Raw genomic sequence first — 16602 nt, forward strand, 5'->3', positions numbered from 1 at the left:
GAGAACTGGAGTTTCTACCAGAGGCGCTGTGAACAAAACTCATTTTAAATGTTGAATTATTTACAAACCTGATCGAGACAAGCAGCTGGCCTGGTTCTCTCTAAAAGTATGAAACTGTCTTTCTAAGCTGGAGCAGTTGACTAGCTCACAGTATTTTATATATTCAGACAGAATATTGCAACAGCAGCTTCTTTAGTAACTCAAGGTGTAAAAGTGGTTGCATAATTTTAATAAAACATCCCTTTCTTGCAACACAGGAAAAGGATGCTTTCTGTCATAGTTTGTACAAAGTAGCACTTCCAGTACAGTGTGTGTTTACAGACATTTCCATAATGCAAGAGGCAGGTTACACTTTATCCAGATATCCACTACATCCCTTTTCTAAATATCTCCACATAGTTTTTAACCTTAGTGTACTGGAGTAAAGTGCTAGGGATTTCAGTGTAGCAGATCACTCGGTCATTGTTGTTAATGCATAGTAGTTACAGTGCAGTTTAAGTTGTGTGCATACAATCACATTTCTAAAATATTTTTTTAGATACAATTTTTCAGATTTTTACGTTTCACATTCACTCTGAACTGTTTTCAAAGAAATTCAGAGAATGATGAAATGATGTCTACAAATGTTGCAAAAAAAAAAATACAGTAAAATTTGATCAAATTTTTAAGCTTGTGTTAGCATTGACCCATGCATCTAGGTCTGAGTAAACTTTGTGCTTAGGTAAACTGTTGTACTTTGAACAGATATTACACAGTCTTTCCCTCCAGTCTGTGTACCGTTTCACTTTCCACTGTTTCTTCCAGGTAAAATACTCATTGTAGCGTTTCTTATCCTCTGCAAGCTGTTGTAGATACTTTCCCATTTCATTCAGTGATGCAAACTCATCAACATGGATGAAAGAATGAGGTGGAGCCACAGCTTTGTAATTGCCTAAAGGTGGCCCCAGGACAATGGGCAAAGCCCCTCCCTCGTAAGCATTCCTCCACAGCTTCTCCGTGATATAATCTTTAGCAAGTGAGTTCTCAAAAGCCAAATAAAAATAGCAGCGAGATATTGTAGGTAAAAGTTCTGAGGAAGGGAGGCGGTTTTTAGTCCAGCGCCCATACACCGCCACAGGAACTGAAGCTCTGAGGTTGTTGTACACTCGGCTTCTTTTGTGGTGGCTCTTATAGTTGCTGATCACCCAACAAACCAGAGAGCTCTTGTTTACAGAGTTGTCTTCATTCACATGTTCTTCAGCCTCCCTCCGTAGCAGCATGCCATAGGGTATGCTGACGTCAGCATCCCTCCTGTAGGTTATGGTCATGTTAAAGATATCTGCATACTTATGTAAGTTTCCATTGTGAGAAGGAGCCTCCAGGGACATCCAGGCCCACTTCTGGCTTGGTGGCCGTGAGATGTTAGTAGGCAACTTGTGGAGGCCCACTTGCAGCTCCCTGTTGTGGAACACCACTACATCCGCAGAGGGGAAGTAGGAGCGCTCGTCCACCAGACTACAGCGAGGGATACGGTAGAGATCCCAGCAAACGTCACCCTTCAGGCTGAATGATCTGCTGAAGGGCCAATACCACAGCAGGACGGTCACATTTCTACTTCTGCTGTCATGATGTAAAGGTTTTACAGAGCTACTCAGCCACCCACTGAAGAGACACAGTGGTAAAAAACAGAGAAAAGGAAGGATGACTAGCCTCTTCACCAACTTGCGTATTTTTTTGGTGTGAAACCCCTGTCATAAGAAAAGAATGAACACATCAGTTTTTTTCCTGCTTCACTGTTTGCCTTGAGCAGATATATAAAGAAAAGACATTACTTGCATGTTTTTTTTTTCTTGAATGCTGCATAGACTTCAAGGATGATCTGTTTTGTTTTACCTAAATATAATCCCTCACATTTTCAGTAAATGCATCCTTCTAAAGGTCCACTTAAACTGAGCATATTTAAATTCTTCCTTTTGCACTCTGCACAGTTCACAGGTTAAAAAAAGGTGTTGCACGGACGTCATTATAAACTTCCTGGAACGAGACATGTTAGCGCTTATCCCTTTATGTCATCTGTTAAGACACCAGAGGCTTCTTCCAGGAAAGAACACAAAACTCTATATTTAAAAAGTCAATCTAAGATGATTAATTCTGATAAAGTCTTTTTATCTTTTGGTTCCAGAGAGGCTTATCAGTGCTAAGCCAATCATCTCTGTGTATATTCAATTCTGTGTTAAGGCGTGCCTGACCAGAGGAAGAAAGACATCATCAGCGGAGTCGAGGTGGGAAAATCTGAATTTCAGTATTACCAATAGCCATGCTGGTATTGGTATCAAATTGATGGTAGCGTGATCAATACTTTGTTTCTATCTTCTAGGGTTCAGTATGTAGCCCACTAAAAAAAGAAAAAATATACCTCAAACCTGCACTGTGAATAATTTCTGAACCATGTTCTTTTGACTTTCACGTCTGTTTAATTGCAGTATAGCACAGCATTACAGCGGAGGTCCCAGACCACAGATTCACCATTGTAATGGGTAAATAAAGAGCAGAGCCTCCGATTAAAACCCAGCAGACCGAAGGATGTGAATATGCATCAGTGTGGACAATGATGTTTATCTTAAAACTACGGTGGATGCACTATTTGTTGCCATCTCAAATGAAAAACAAAAAACAAGTAAATAAATTTAAAAAGTTTTTTGCTACAGTTTATCACCATGTTCGTTTTAATTGAAAGTAATAGTAAAACGATGGGATGTTACCAACTTACTTAAATGCTTAGTGAGATTTAAAGAAAAAACAAAGAGAAAAACAAAATTTTGCTTTAATGTTTCTTTGTGTAAATATTTCTAATCTGATCTAATCTCAACCTTCAGTGACAGATGATGGTTCTCTTACAGCCACAGCTTGGTCAGTGCTCTTTTTAGCGAGTCACAAATGGAGAACAATGGCAGTTCCAATGAAAAGTTTCACAGTTTACATCTGTTTACGGTCACTGGCGTCCTTTTGGGGAAATCAAATTTGAGGAGGCATTCTAGTTTCTAATTCTGTCTGGAAACTCAGAAATTCAGGAGCATACCATAAAATATCAGTGATGCTTATCTGTTTTAAATCCTGCTGTGCAAGTGGTTTTCCACATTGGTTTGCCAATGATACCTTCTACCAGAGCCCATTCTGGGTAGATGCCTCAGTACATCTATGAACAAAGTCCAACCTGAAATGTTCACAACACAGTCAGACTGCCTGCAACATTTAATGATGTTACATTCTTAAAGTCATTTCAGCCTCATCTTCATTCAAATATTCACATCGAGATCCAACTGTGACAGGCATTTTTTTCTCCTTCTCACTGACAAATGACTGATTAGTGATCAACGTGTTAAAGCTAAAGCTTTAAATAGAATTAATATAAACAATATTTAAAGATATTCAAATAATAAATTAGTGACATAATCGCTGTCTCCATCCTATGGAAGTTTGTTTCAGCTAATGAATGAATGAATGAATAATTAAAAAAAACAAAAAACAAAAAGAAAAAACTATCAAAACCCAGACATGCATCAGAAACTTCTGTTATTATCTCCATTATGTGTTACACTACATTATGATTTATTATCTCAAAATTTTAACTGGCAGAAAATATGTTTTGATTTTTTCAGTGGTGAAAACAAGACTTCATACCATTGTTATTGCTGACTAAATCATTGCAAAAGTGTTAAGTGCAAAAAATAGCAAACGTCTAACTGAGATTTCGGTCTTTGTCAACCTGTAAGCTTCTGGAAACGAATTCACATCGCTCTGAGGTTCGCCAGGGACTTTATGACTGAAGAAATGAAACAAGCAGTCACTGATTCAGCTGTGGTGGTGGCGTGGCAGTCAGACAGAAATTCAGAGTTTGTTGCTGAAAACCTGCCAGTGAACAGATTTAGTCCACAGATTCTTTTAACCTAGTAACTGACTTTTTCTGGAGCAGAATGTTGGGGTTTATCTGGCTTAACAATGTCAGAGCTAAACTTGCTTCCCAGAATAGAGCCTAGGTCTGTCATTAAGTGACCAACACCTCATCAAACTATGGAGAAACTGAAAAAAGAAGCACTTTCTTCACAAGGTAACTTTGTAAATTTATATGGAAAATCAGAAGTCTCTCTTAAAGTAAATAAAAGTGTGTTGTATTCAGTTTTGGGTAGAGTAGTGACTGTGTTCAGGACTCACCATTAGGGACTTTAACTTCACATGTGGCTTCCAGTATGAACACGATTCACCACCTCCTACACAGATCAGCACCTTGCCTGTCCTTTTCTTTAAATGAACAAAACAAAAATTAAATATTACTTTATAAGAAGGGGAAAATCTCTTTCAGTCAGTATTTGCATGTGTACAAAACACATTGTTATTATCTTCCAGCTGTTATTTGGTTAATCGCTCCTCTCATGTTCAAAAGACAGAATCAAGCAGTTGCACAAATGACACAAAGTGAGTTACAAATCACCTGGTGTAAAGCTCGAACGAATGCAATTCAAATATTTTAGTTAATCCTGTTTTTGCATTGCATGACATTGCATATTAAATTCTAAGGTAAAGGCCTATATCATTTAAAAGCTCTACCTTTCTTAAACGGTGTGGTCTTTTCTGTGGAACCTGTCTTTGTCTTTAGAAAGTACAATGTGATGCAGACTTAAGGAAATGGGATTTTGCAATATGTAAGACCTGAAACTACAAGGTTTCAGTTTGTTGAAAATGAAGAAGAGCAACATTTAAAATGACTTCCCGCACTAACTCCTGAAGAAATATTTTCACAAATTTATTCCTTACATTTGCATGGCAGAGGAAGAAAGCACATGTTTGGAAAAACAAATAGAACAAATGAGCCTCCTTCATAAAAACATTTGTATATATCCTTAATACATTATATATATTTTTATTCAAAATCTATATCAACAACTGTATTAAATAGCAATATTCTTAAGAAACAGGCCATGTCTATAGTTCAGACCTAAAGATCAACTACAGGATGTTGTAAAAGATTTTGTTGTTCTGACCATATACTTTTAAACCTGCATGTTTCTATTTATTTCTAGCAGTCAATGAAATGCAAGCTGGCAGATTAAATAAGCAAGCAAACAAATAAAGATTTAGCAAGATTTAGCTTAGCAAGAAATTTCTTTAGATGAACCACACTGACCAGAAAGACATATGAAAGGCAAAACCCCAAACCTCCTCCACTAACCTGATGATGAGATGAGTGGTTTATTCTCTGTCTTCAATCACCATGAATATTGTTTCTGCTTGTTGCCAGCAGAAACACGATGGTAAACTTGTGTTAGAAAACCAAAAACACAAAGCCTTTTAAAGAATTGTAGGTGTGGCTTTTCTGAAATCTTGCTGAATATGTGATTACATAAAAAGGTCCACATTGTCCCACCCTTTTTCTAACTCCGCATTGCATTTAAATTCCTGCCTTCTGGTAAGTGCAGAACATTCTTTCTCTTTTATGTCTGTGGCAACCCTCACTCTATGAGAAGAAATGGAGCATATCCAAGACGAGTTCGTTGCATGTGTGCACGGCTATGAAAAAGAGGAAGTGTCAGGCATGACATATGAAGATGGGGGTTACACAAGGGAGCTCACACAAGACTGAGTTACAATCAGGGAAGCTGCTGTAGGGGGAAGAACACCAACACCGGCACTACTGTGCAGAAATATTTTGCAAACAAAACAAAAGAGAAAGGGCCTGTATCAGAAACATCATGTTTCTGTTTGCATCAGTGAGTGGTCAAAAGACAACATGCAGCAAGATGTTAGATATATTTAGAGTATTATTTACATATACATGCCTGGTTGTCACTGATTATCACTTGTGGTTTGTTAGTGCTAAGGAATGAAAAAGCAGCGGCAAGAAGTGGTGAACAAGTCTGTATTTGATCCAGAATGAATTGCAGATAGTGTAGTCGTAGTTTAAAATCTGTAACAGTGTATCTGTGAATATGTAATTATGTGCACTGGTGTGCTGGATCTCCTGTGTTGCTGCAAAAAATTTTCCATCTTGTGTAATCTTAAATTTGAGCAGTAGAGGTCATCCTTAGTCTTCTTGTGAGCAGATCACTAGCTCAACAAGCTTGTGCATGTTGGTGGCTCCCAGTGGGATTTCTGGACCCCATGGAGAAGAAATTATCTGCCTCTTTTAACTACAAATTTTCCTTTACAATAGTCCCAATCACCCGACTCTTATCTGTGTATAAGCTTGTCCTGCATTTCCCAGTCGCCACCTCAGTGCACCACCTTTACTGCTTTTACCTGTTTTCCTCTCCCAGTAGCCTCTTGACCTGTTTGTCTCACCTTTAAATTGTCAAAGGGTACAAAAAATAGGATTTTAAAATGGTTGAAAGTATATTTAAATCTCATAGATTATCAAATACTAAATAAAGTCCATCTTTGTGCTTGTGCAACCAATTCAGATGAAGCAATGTGAGAAAGGAACATCATAGTCATAGTCATACCCTGTAAATAATGGTAATCGCATGTATGTTTAATATGCCATCCCTTTAGTAAAACCATGTTTTATATAACATATTTGGTTTATGTTGTGCTTATGTTAAAACTGTTTTTACACCATATTTGTTGCACATATGACAATTTAGTTTCAATTGTTGAAGAATTTATTCAAAGAATATTCGAGTGTTTCAAAAGCAGAACAACATCCTGTTCGATCCTGGACAAAATAATACACTAAACTGCTTTCATCAACATGTATTTGAGTGTGTGAAATCAACTTATGGAATTCACAGCACAAAAAGTCACAGATGACTGATAAAGACAGGTCACACCCTTATGATTTCCTCCCTCAGTCTTCCTCACCTGTGGAATAATACAATGTTGTAGGGGTTGTGTCACAGCTACAGCAGTCTGCTTCTTTCTAGTGATGTTATCTCACTCATTCAGCTTTCACCATTTTTTTCTCTTTACATCCTTGAGGGTGTTTCTTTCTCTTCTTGCCAACCGGAACACAAGTCTCGGTGGTGAATGCTTGTTACACAAGAGCATTTTTATTCAGTCATGAATGCAGATCGACAACTAGAAACAGCTGTGGAAAATGTCCAATATAAACATATCAAACTGAATGGGAAACACTGGGTCTAAAAATGTCTTCAGTGCAACTGCTTAATTTATATCTGAAATGGAAAGCATGCAGAAAATAATGTGGCCAAAAAGAAAAGAAAAAAAAGAGTTGAATAATAAATTCAACAATGATATTTAAGATACAATATCACCTTTGTGGCAGTATTTTGGATAGCCCTCTTTCCAGTTCCACTGTGAGGGTACCACAGTGTGCAAAATGTGACTCATCAGCTAGTGGAGAATTTTTCTTTATAGCATGGGGAAGCAGCCACAAGCAGTCAAAACATCCTTTGGAAAACTACTGCACCATGCTATTGATGTTCCAGCAGCATGTGATATACTTCAAACTTTGCTCCATGAGATAACTGTAATTCTTTCCTCCAAAACATCAATATGTCCTTTAGAGTCGATTCCTCAAAGACGTTCTACCATTAATTAATGTTTCAGTCTTAAGTATGATCAACCTGTCTCTATCAATTGGAAAGATACCACGGGGCTTCAAGCTGGCAGTAGTTAAACTGTTACTTAAAAACCTATCACTTGACCTAGATGGTTTAGCTAATTATAGGCCAATCTCCAACTTTCCTTTTTATCTCAAAAATTCATGAAAGAGTAGTTGTTACAGAGCTAACTGATCATCTGCAGAGCAATGGTTTAATTCAAGAGATTCAGTCAGGTTTCAGAGCCCATGACAGTACAGAAACAGCTTTAGTGAAGGTTACAAATGATCTTCTTATGGCCTGAAAGTGGACCCATCTTTGTGAGTGTCCTCTGAGACCTCAGTGCAGTGTTTGACACTGTAATCCATAATATATTTTTACAGTGATTAGAGCATGCTGTAGGTATTAAAGATACTGCACAGCAGTGGTTTGAATCATATCTATATACATATTTGTTAACGTAAATGGAGAATCCTCTCTTCACCCACTGAGGTTAATTATAGAGTTCCACAGGGTTCAGTGCTAGGACCAATTCTGTTTACATTATATGTGCTTCCTTTAGGCAGTATCATCAGAAGGCATAGCCTTCATTTTCAGTGCTATGCAGATGACACCCAACTTTATCTATTAATGAAGCCAGATACAACACACCAATTAGTTAAACTGCACGAATATCTTAAAGACATAAAGACCTCGATGACCTCAACTTTTCTTCTTCTAAATTCAGTTAAACCTGAGGTTATTGCACTTGGCCCTAAAAAACTTAGAAAGGTGGTATCAGACCAGATTCTTACTCTGGATGACTTTACCTTGGCCTCCAGTAACACTGTCAGGAATATTGGAGTCATGTTTAACCAGGATATGTCCTTGTGCATATTAAACTGATATGTAGAAGTGCTTTCTTCTATTTGTGCAATATCTCTAAAATTAGAAATGTCCTATCTGATAAACTAGTTTGTGCATTTATTACTTCTTGGCTGGACAATTGAATTCGTTATTATCAGGCTGTTCTAAAAACTTCCTGGAAGCCTGCAGTTGATCCAAAATGCTGCAGTTAATTAAAGGACTGAAAGGGACTAGAAATACAGAGCAGATTTCTCCTATACTGGATTCTCTTCATTGACTCCCTGTTAAATCCAGAATCAAATTTAAAATCCTTGTCATCAAATACATTGTCTTGAATAATCAGGCCCGTGTTATCTTAAAGACCTCATAGTATTGTGTAATGCCATTAGAGCATTTAGCTCTCAGACTGCTGGTTTACTCGTGGTTCCTAGCAATAGACTGGAAGCAGAGCCTTCAGGCCCCTCTTCTCTGGGCTTCCAGTTTGGATTCAGGAGACAGACATCTTGGTGTCATATGATTTGCAAGGGTTTTCTCTGTTTTTGGTCTATTAATGTAGGGTTTTTACTTTACAATATAAAGCGTTATGAGGCACCTGTTGTTGTGATTTGTGATGAATAAAGTTTAAATTAACTGAACTGAAAGTAAGCAAGCTTGAAACTATAGAAATAGTCCACTTTTTTGATGACTCCTTTTTGTCTAACTGATGTTTTCTGCTAGATAGCAATTTACAAAGAGCAAGCCAGGGCTGAAAGAGTCATATTGGACAGACAGAAAGATTTCATCGACAGAATATGCTGGAAGTGAAGCCAGATCCAGATTTGCTGGTCTGACTGGTAACTCCAGAGGAGGTGTAGGCTGCCACTCAATGCTGGAGAGGTGTGGTGGCAGAACAACAAACCCCAGAAACAGGTGAAGAGTAGAGCAATTAAATAATACAGGTGGAGGAAAGATAAAGTACTGGTCTTGCATCCAGTGCTAGCTGTGATCACCAGTGTGAGTATATATATATATATATATATATATATGTGTGCTTTATTTAAAAACAGAGTGAAAGAAATAGGTAAGGAGGTGTGTCAGAAAATTGCAAATGTCTTTACTTCAGTCACTATCACAGCTCTGCCTTGTCCTTTCATCACCAGTGACAGAAAGAAATCAGTTTGTGGAACCAGCAGAGGTACGTGGACATCAGTGGAAAGACGGAGAGAAAGTAAGATGGCCGAGGAGCCAAAGATTGAACTCTTTGTAAAGGTAAGACATACAACAATCTTGACGTGTTACAGTCTAAGCAAAAACCCTTCCCATTCCCAGCTACTTGGTAACACAAGGTGACATTTTCCTGTTTGTTTACATCTAAAGTGACAGAAATGTGTCAAAAAAAAGCTTTTAACTTTAGCAAACTACAGTATTTCAGTGTATTTAAACTGTAGTAAAGCATACAATGCAGGATATGGCAGAGATACAAACCAGTATTACAATAATAGGCTTTTTAATCTGGGTGTGAAATTCCTTTGCAGTTAGCTTAAACTGCCAGAGCAGAGCAGGCTTAACGAGAATACCTGTGTAGGTGCTCATGGTTTTGTTAGATCCTGATACTAGAACCCACGTACAATTGTGCAATTTTATGATCATAAAAGCTTGTTTTATACTCATCTGCTGTGACTGCAAAGTGTCTTTGTTTCTGTCTGTCAGGCCAGTTATGATGCTGAGAGTGTGGGGAACTGCCCTTTCTGTCAGAGACTCTTCATGATTCTCTGGTTAAAAGGGGCCAACTTTACCCTGACCACTGTAGACATGAAGAGGTGAGAGCACATTTTATTCGTTTTTCAAAAAGTCTTGTAGAATCTTTAAGAGCTGGGCACAAAGGAGACTGGCTTCATACTGCTTTTTTGATGTAGTCTCAACAAAACTACTATTTACATTGTTTTTCACAAGTTCCATTCAAGGACAGAGAGTTGCATTTGTAAAAGAAATGGGAGGAAAGTCTGATTTACATTATAAAAGCCACCCAACAATGAAAACCTGCCAACACCTCACCCTCCACCAACCCCACTGAGTTCAGGAAAGGTTACAGGGACACTAAATGCTATGCAAGAAACAGCCACAGCAATAAAACATATAGGCAGGCAAATTATTTACATTCATACAGGATTCAGTTTTTGGTAAAAAATTGGTAAAAAATTTATTATGTGAAATGGTAGATTACTGAACAGAAAAGACTCTGCCTGGTGTAGGCCAAAGGGCTGAGATTCTGAAGCAGTCACACAAATGACCGCAATAGGTTACGAATGATAAGATGCTGAAAACGAGTACAAAGAGATATTTGTGAAGACAGATAACAAGATGACGCAAACAAATATTTTACACACCTGCAAAGAAACACAAAACCTCCACGAGATTCAAAACAATAACAAAAAAAAAAAGAAAAAAAAAGAAAAGGTTTGAGAAACACTAGTGAGAAAAACAAATGGTCAGCAAACAGTTGTAACTGACTCAAAAGTGACACAAAATTAAAGCAAACAAGCTCAAAATAATCAGGTTTATATCTAAAACAAATCAGTTTCCATTCCATTTTTAAACAGGCAAAAACACAAATGTTGTGTTCACTTGTTGACACTGCCCCCAAGTGTCAGTAAAATCAGATATTGCAGGTTTAAGAAAACAAACACACACACGGGAAGCTGAATGATATTTACAATGTATGAGTGAGAATCAGGCGTAAGAAACACCAAAACCAACAATAAAAGAATAAATCCCCCACGCAAAGGTTTGACATCAAATTTAAAGCTGTCCTTCTGATGAACAGGCAGCGGAAAGGGAGGGGGCAAGGAGCAAAATATGCTGCACTTCACATAAACAACATGAAAGTTAATTATATAAAATACACTATTTAGATCATATAAAAATAGGAAGCTTTCATTCCGGTGTCTCAAAAAATTCTGTAGGAAGGTGTTAAGATGGTTGCTTGTACTCCAGCAGTCATTGCTTATTCATGTTTTGCAAAAGGGGGAAATAATGAAGCCCTGTTAATCTATAGCACAAAACAAAAGCAGCTCAATGGTTTCAAACCCGTGTTTGTATTTTTTTTGTTAAACTTATCATGTCAGTCTATTTTTCACTCAGTAGGAATCACTACAAACCAAATTTAGACTGGTAAATGTGCCTGATTCTAGAAGAACACTTGCACTCGTAAACGAATTCATAGCCATAAAACACATTTGGTAGTGAGAACAAACCGCAGTGGATATTAAGTCTTTACCCCTTTAAAATTTAATTAGGAGTAATCCTTGAAGCTCTTTTCTGAATAGAACAATTTTTGTCATATTTCAGGCCTACTTATAGAACAAAAACCACTGGGCATGCATCAGAAGTCAGCGAGGGTGGTCTCTACCTATGCAGCTACTTTGAAAAAAAAAAGAAGCCAGAAATTACTCTAATCATCAATGGTCATCATAGCATGGCTTTATTTATATATACTGAAGTGTCAAAACACATCATTAGAAAGTGATCCTAGCATGCTTTTCCATAGCATTTGCTTGGTTTAGGCTGGGAAGTTAAACATTTTAACTTTCTGATCAAGTGTGCCAAAATAAGCCTTCACTGATCTGTTGCAGGGCTCCGAATGTACTGAAGGATTTGGCTCCAGGCTCTCAGCCTCCCTTTCTCATCTACAATGATGAAGTCAAAACGGACACTAATAAGATTGAGGAGTTCCTGGAGGAGGCCTTAGCCCCACCACAGTGAGCAAAGTGCACCTTGCTTCAAACATATGAACCACAGTCTTTTCAGTCCTTGAAACACACTGCATATCTAACCCATCACTGCAACACCAAACATTAACAAAATGTTTTATTTGATTAACAACAGGCACCCAAAATTGTGCTGTCGTTACAAAGAGTCCAACAGTGTTGGAGAAGACATCTTCCGAAAATTCTCAGGATATATCAAGAATCCCAATCCTGGTTTAAATGACAGTAAGAATTTTGAAATTTTCAAGTCACTTATGCTATATATATGATGGAAAGAGCCACCATGGGTTAACAGAAAGCCTGCAACTTCTTTCAGTGCTCGAGAAGAAATTTCTTTCCACTCTGGTGAAGCTGAACATGTATCTAGAAACTCCTCTCCCTCACGAGCTGGCCAAAAACCCAGATCTTACTGTGTCTTCACGCCTCTTCCTGGATGGTGACAGCCTTACCTTGGCAGATTGCAACTTGCTTCCCAAACTCAACATTGTCAAGGTGAACAGAATTCAGCAATCCTATGTGTATACAAACCTTTCGTTTTGTTTTGTTTTTTAATCCTGAAGAAGAGAGAAATATTCACTGTTATCTGAATAGTAGAGATGATTTGAGAAATGTAATGAGTCATTCCTGGACTTATTTGTAAAAATTGCTCTTCCCTCAGGTGATGATTAAGGAGTACCGTGACTTTGCCATCCCTGCAGAGCTCAAAGGTCTGACACGTTACCTAGAGAATGCCTACAAACGGGACGAGTTTCGCCACACCTGCCCAAATGACTCAGAGATTCTCCTCGCCTACCATTCTGTCGCCCAGTACCTAAGCAAATAGAGGAGTGAACCTAAACAGCATTCATGAAATTAAAGAAAGTAAAAACAGAAAGAGATAAAATGCAGATGACTCAGATATACCATGTTGAAAATTAAGTTCTATATCTGTTTAAATTACATCTGTGTGGACAATAAAAAAAATGGCAGTTTAATCATTTACTTTCTATAAAAAGTATAGTTGTTACCATGACTTTGGCTCCCTCTAGTGTTTCTCGAGTGTTTTTGTAAATGCCGTGTACGTGCGTGTTTTGTGTCTGAACGTAATGTTAAGTGCACTTAATTCAAATCAGATTTTAAACTACACATTATTTTAGCATACACATAAAAAGATGAATGGCTGTACATAACTCCTCTTTACATATTTTTATATAGTGACTGCATATTAGCAGTGACCGTATGAGAATGGTTTAATTTAAATGCATAAATGGAGGGTGAAGGAAAGAGTATATCTATTTATATGGACATTATGGACATACATTAAAGGTTAAATATGAAAAAGTGGCTAATGTTGGTACATGAATGTTTGTATATGAATTTATTAGCTACTAAATTTCTGCTTTAAAGTTGTCATGAGTAATCGTTTTTATATTAAAGTTGTATGGTGAATGCAGATTTTTCATCATCATGGAATCCAAAACATTGGATGAAACTTAATCAGTTTTGTTAATAGCAAATGAATTATGGTAATAAAATTATTGATTACATGTCTATATGACTCTTGATGTATTTATTTCTATGGAAGCAGTATTTCATGCAATATAGCAGTAAAATTCACTTTCCAAATCTACCTGACCCTATATACAAAAGTAATTGCCCCCTAAACTTAATGCCTGTTCGTGCCAGCCTTGACAGCAAGAACTGCAGTGAAGTGTTTACAATAACTGGCAATGCGTCTTTAACATCACTGTGGAGGAATGATCATCTCTGCTTGGCAGAATTGTTTTACTTCAGCCATAATGAGAGTTTTTGAACTTGAACAGCCTGATTACGGTTATGCCAAAGCTTCTCAACCTGGTTTAAGTCCGGGCTTTGGCTAAGTAACTCCAAAACCTTCTTTTTGTTTTGTTTTTTGAACAATACAGAGGTGGACTTCTGGTGTGTTTCTGATCATTGTCCCTCTGTATTGCCCAACTGCTCTTGAGCTTCAGGGAATGAACTGATGGGTGGAGATTTTCCTTCAGGGTTTTCTGTTAGAGAGAGGAATTCATGGCAAGTCATGCAGTCATGCAGGTCTTGAAGCAGCAAAGTAGCCCCAGACCATCACACTACCACCATGTTTGAATGTTGGTATGATGTTCCTTTTATCAAATGCTGTGTTTGTTTTATGTGGGATTTAACAGGCCCCAAGTCTTCCACAAAGATTGTCTTTTGTCTTGTCAGTCCACAGAGTACTTTCCCCAAACTTTCAGGGATGTTTTATTGACAAATTTTAGATGAGCCTCTGTGTTCCTTTTGGTTAGCATTGGTTTTTGCCATTGGATTTTTCCCATGGATGCCATTTTTGCCCACTCTCTCTTTTTTAAATTGTTGAATAATAATGAACTCTCACTTTACTTGAGGCAAGTGAGGCCTACAGTTCTTTAGAACTTGTTCTGGGTCCTTCTGTGACCTTCTTTCCTATAATCCTATAATTCCTATAATTTATAATCCTTATCTTTATAATCTCTTCTGCTATTTGCACATTCTTTACTGTAAATTCCTAAGTTAATTTGTAAATTTTTGTAGTAAACTGTAAATTGTAAATATTGTAAAACTTTTCTTCTGTCATTTAATGGTCGGGCATTGTACAGCTACAAGCATTTCACCCCCATGTCATACTGCGTATGGTTGTGTGTGTGTGTGACAAATAAAATTTGAATTTGAATTTGAATTTGAATGATTCGTCAATGTGCACTTGGAGGTTTTTTGGTATGGTTGCAATGCCTGGGAAGGTACCCTACTGTTCCAGGTTTTCTCTATTTGTGGATAATGGTTCACCATGGTTCACCTGCCATTTCTAAGTCTTTGAGCTTAGAGAAATGGCGTCGTAACCCTTTCCAAACGGACAGATATCAATGACATTGTTTCTCATCTTTTCTTAAGTTTCTTTAGCTCGTGATATGTTGTATTTTGAGATCTTTTAGGCTAGTTCACAAAGAGGTCCTAGGTTAAATCAGGACTGGGTGTGGCTAGTTAAAGCTCATTCAGCTTTCGTATTTTGTATTTACACATGTTATCATTGTCCAATATTAAAATGTATTTGATCATGTGAAGTAAGTGTGACAAATATAAATATTAAACGTCTGAAATAGGCAAAGGTAACTCGAAAATGCTATAGAAATATTAAGCACTACAAGAGACTGGTCGAGAAATAAACAAACTCCACTTCCTCTCGGATGTTTGTAGCCTTCAAAGATGCTTTGTTAAAAACAGGAAGACGAGGATGTGCCTAGTCCGTTTCTGATTGGATAAATGATCTGAGCGCTACCAAGGTAACAGCGGATAAGGGCGGAGCTAAGCAACTGACAGCATAAAACTTTGTTAGCTTCTCGCTAACTTTATTCTAGCTTCTGTTTAGCTATGTTATCAGCTTGAAAACGGCACCCCAGGATGCTCGAAAAGTAAGCCTCGTGGTTTTTTTACACCCTGTCAACTTCACAGAGTTTGACTATCTAAGTTCTTCAAAATAACTTGTGAAGCAGCTACTCTCAGTCAGCTGGACAGCTGCTAGCGAATGTTATTTTAGCTAACGTTAGCTACTCCATTCAGACGTATTCAGTAAATCGTCTAAAGCTTGACGTCTATCGAAAGTTACTTTGTTGCTGGCTAATTATAACACCTATTCGTGTTTTGGTAATTTTATTAAGATGAATTAAGAAGGCGACACGACGCTACATGGCGAGAGTGGCTGCTAACATACAAATCCGTGTTCCCCTTCTTAATAATTGCCTTTTCCTCAGCAACTTTTGGTTCCCCTCGATGGCATGTGATTTTTGGGCTGCAGACTCAGCGTTAATAGAGATTTTTGTCTTATAGGTTAGAGTGTCATGGAAAGGATGATGGAGACCTGTGCAAAATGGCCAGTTCAGTAAGCGCATAATTCCATTTAAAATTATTCCTAACTTGGTTTGAAAGGAGAAAAGTGAGTTAGTTGGGAGCTACCAGTGTTGAACATGTATTACTTGAATCTGTTGTGTTATATTTAGGTGGTAACGATGAGCAGAACTGATTTCCGTGCACGGCTGCCACAGTTTTTGGAGGAGAGGATGCAGACCAGCATGGTATGAAATGGAAATTGAGTGCCTGTGTTTTGTACAAGAAATGAGGGCCCTGGATACAGTGTTATCAAATCGGGCGGTTTTCCACTCAATAGAGCTCGTTTTGCTTAGTTATACGGGTAATTTAATTGTGATGCAAAGTTGGACTAAAAACAATTTTACAAACGTGCTGTACTCTATGTAACTGTGCTGTCATGTGATCATATTATTGCCTCATCAGTCTTGTTTGTCTTCTAGCTTACAGGTGTATTGATTGGAGCTATGGTTGCAGTTGTGCTGATTGGAATTGTGGTGCTCTTCCTTTACAGGAGATTCAAACATGCCCGTGAGTCATCTGACCTCTTGCTGAACTTCATATTTATTCTATGTATATGTATGTGTATGTGTATATATAAA

General features: G+C 37.7%; 3 protein-coding genes across 3 annotated transcripts in view; 2 read left to right on the forward strand and 1 right to left on the reverse strand.

Annotated features, from left to right (window-relative positions):
• Positions 1 to 6: 6 nt before the first annotated feature.
• fut7 (fucosyltransferase 7 (alpha (1,3) fucosyltransferase)) lies at positions 7 to 5518 on the reverse strand. The gene is made up of 3 exons (XM_005729306.1): positions 5207 to 5518; positions 4192 to 4278; positions 7 to 1727 (listed from the first exon to the last, which is right to left on the reverse strand). Exons 2-3 carry the CDS (start codon positions 4192 to 4194, stop codon positions 657 to 659), a joined length of 1074 nt encoding a protein of 357 aa, XP_005729363.1. The 5' UTR covers positions 4195 to 4278; positions 5207 to 5518; the 3' UTR covers positions 7 to 656.
• A 3769-nt stretch (positions 5519 to 9287) lies between these two features.
• clic3 (chloride intracellular channel 3) lies at positions 9288 to 13426 on the forward strand. Its single transcript, XM_005729307.1, has 7 exons — positions 9288 to 9374; positions 9521 to 9629; positions 10071 to 10180; positions 11993 to 12118; positions 12246 to 12352; positions 12444 to 12619; positions 12786 to 13426. The coding sequence occupies exons 2-7, from the start codon at positions 9594 to 9596 to the stop codon at positions 12948 to 12950; spliced, it is 720 nt and encodes a 239-aa protein (XP_005729364.1). The 5' UTR covers positions 9288 to 9374; positions 9521 to 9593; the 3' UTR covers positions 12951 to 13426.
• Positions 13427 to 15411: 1985 nt separating this feature from the next.
• pnpla7a (patatin-like phospholipase domain containing 7a) overlaps positions 15412 to 16602 on the forward strand; it is a 10218-nt gene continuing 9027 nt past the window's right edge. The window contains exons 1-4 of the mRNA XM_013909844.1: positions 15412 to 15549; positions 15965 to 16016; positions 16135 to 16209; positions 16444 to 16531. Coding sequence (XP_013765298.1) covers positions 15539 to 15549; positions 15965 to 16016; positions 16135 to 16209; positions 16444 to 16531 — 226 coding nt within the window. The 5' untranslated portion in view covers positions 15412 to 15538. The remainder of the gene's footprint in view (positions 15550 to 15964; positions 16017 to 16134; positions 16210 to 16443; positions 16532 to 16602) is intronic.

The sequence above is a fragment of the Pundamilia nyererei genome, unplaced genomic scaffold, assembly GCF_000239375.1.
Source record: "Pundamilia nyererei isolate P.nyererei 1_Seehausen unplaced genomic scaffold, PunNye1.0 scaffold00032, whole genome shotgun sequence".
Lineage (NCBI taxonomy): Eukaryota > Metazoa > Chordata > Actinopteri > Cichliformes > Cichlidae > Pundamilia > Pundamilia nyererei.

Bases quoted from the DNA above. Each gene is read 5' to 3' on its own strand.
- clic3 (XM_005729307.1), top strand. From the start codon at position 9,594: ATGGCCGAGGAGCCAAAGATTGAACTCTTTGTAAAG. The intron at 10,181-11,992 runs GTGAGAGCACAT...GATCTGTTGCAG, and splicing joins ACCACTGTAGACATGAAGAG to GGCTCCGAATGTACTGAAGG. The intron at 12,620-12,785 runs GTGAACAGAATT...CTCTTCCCTCAG, and splicing joins CCAAACTCAACATTGTCAAG to GTGATGATTAAGGAGTACCG.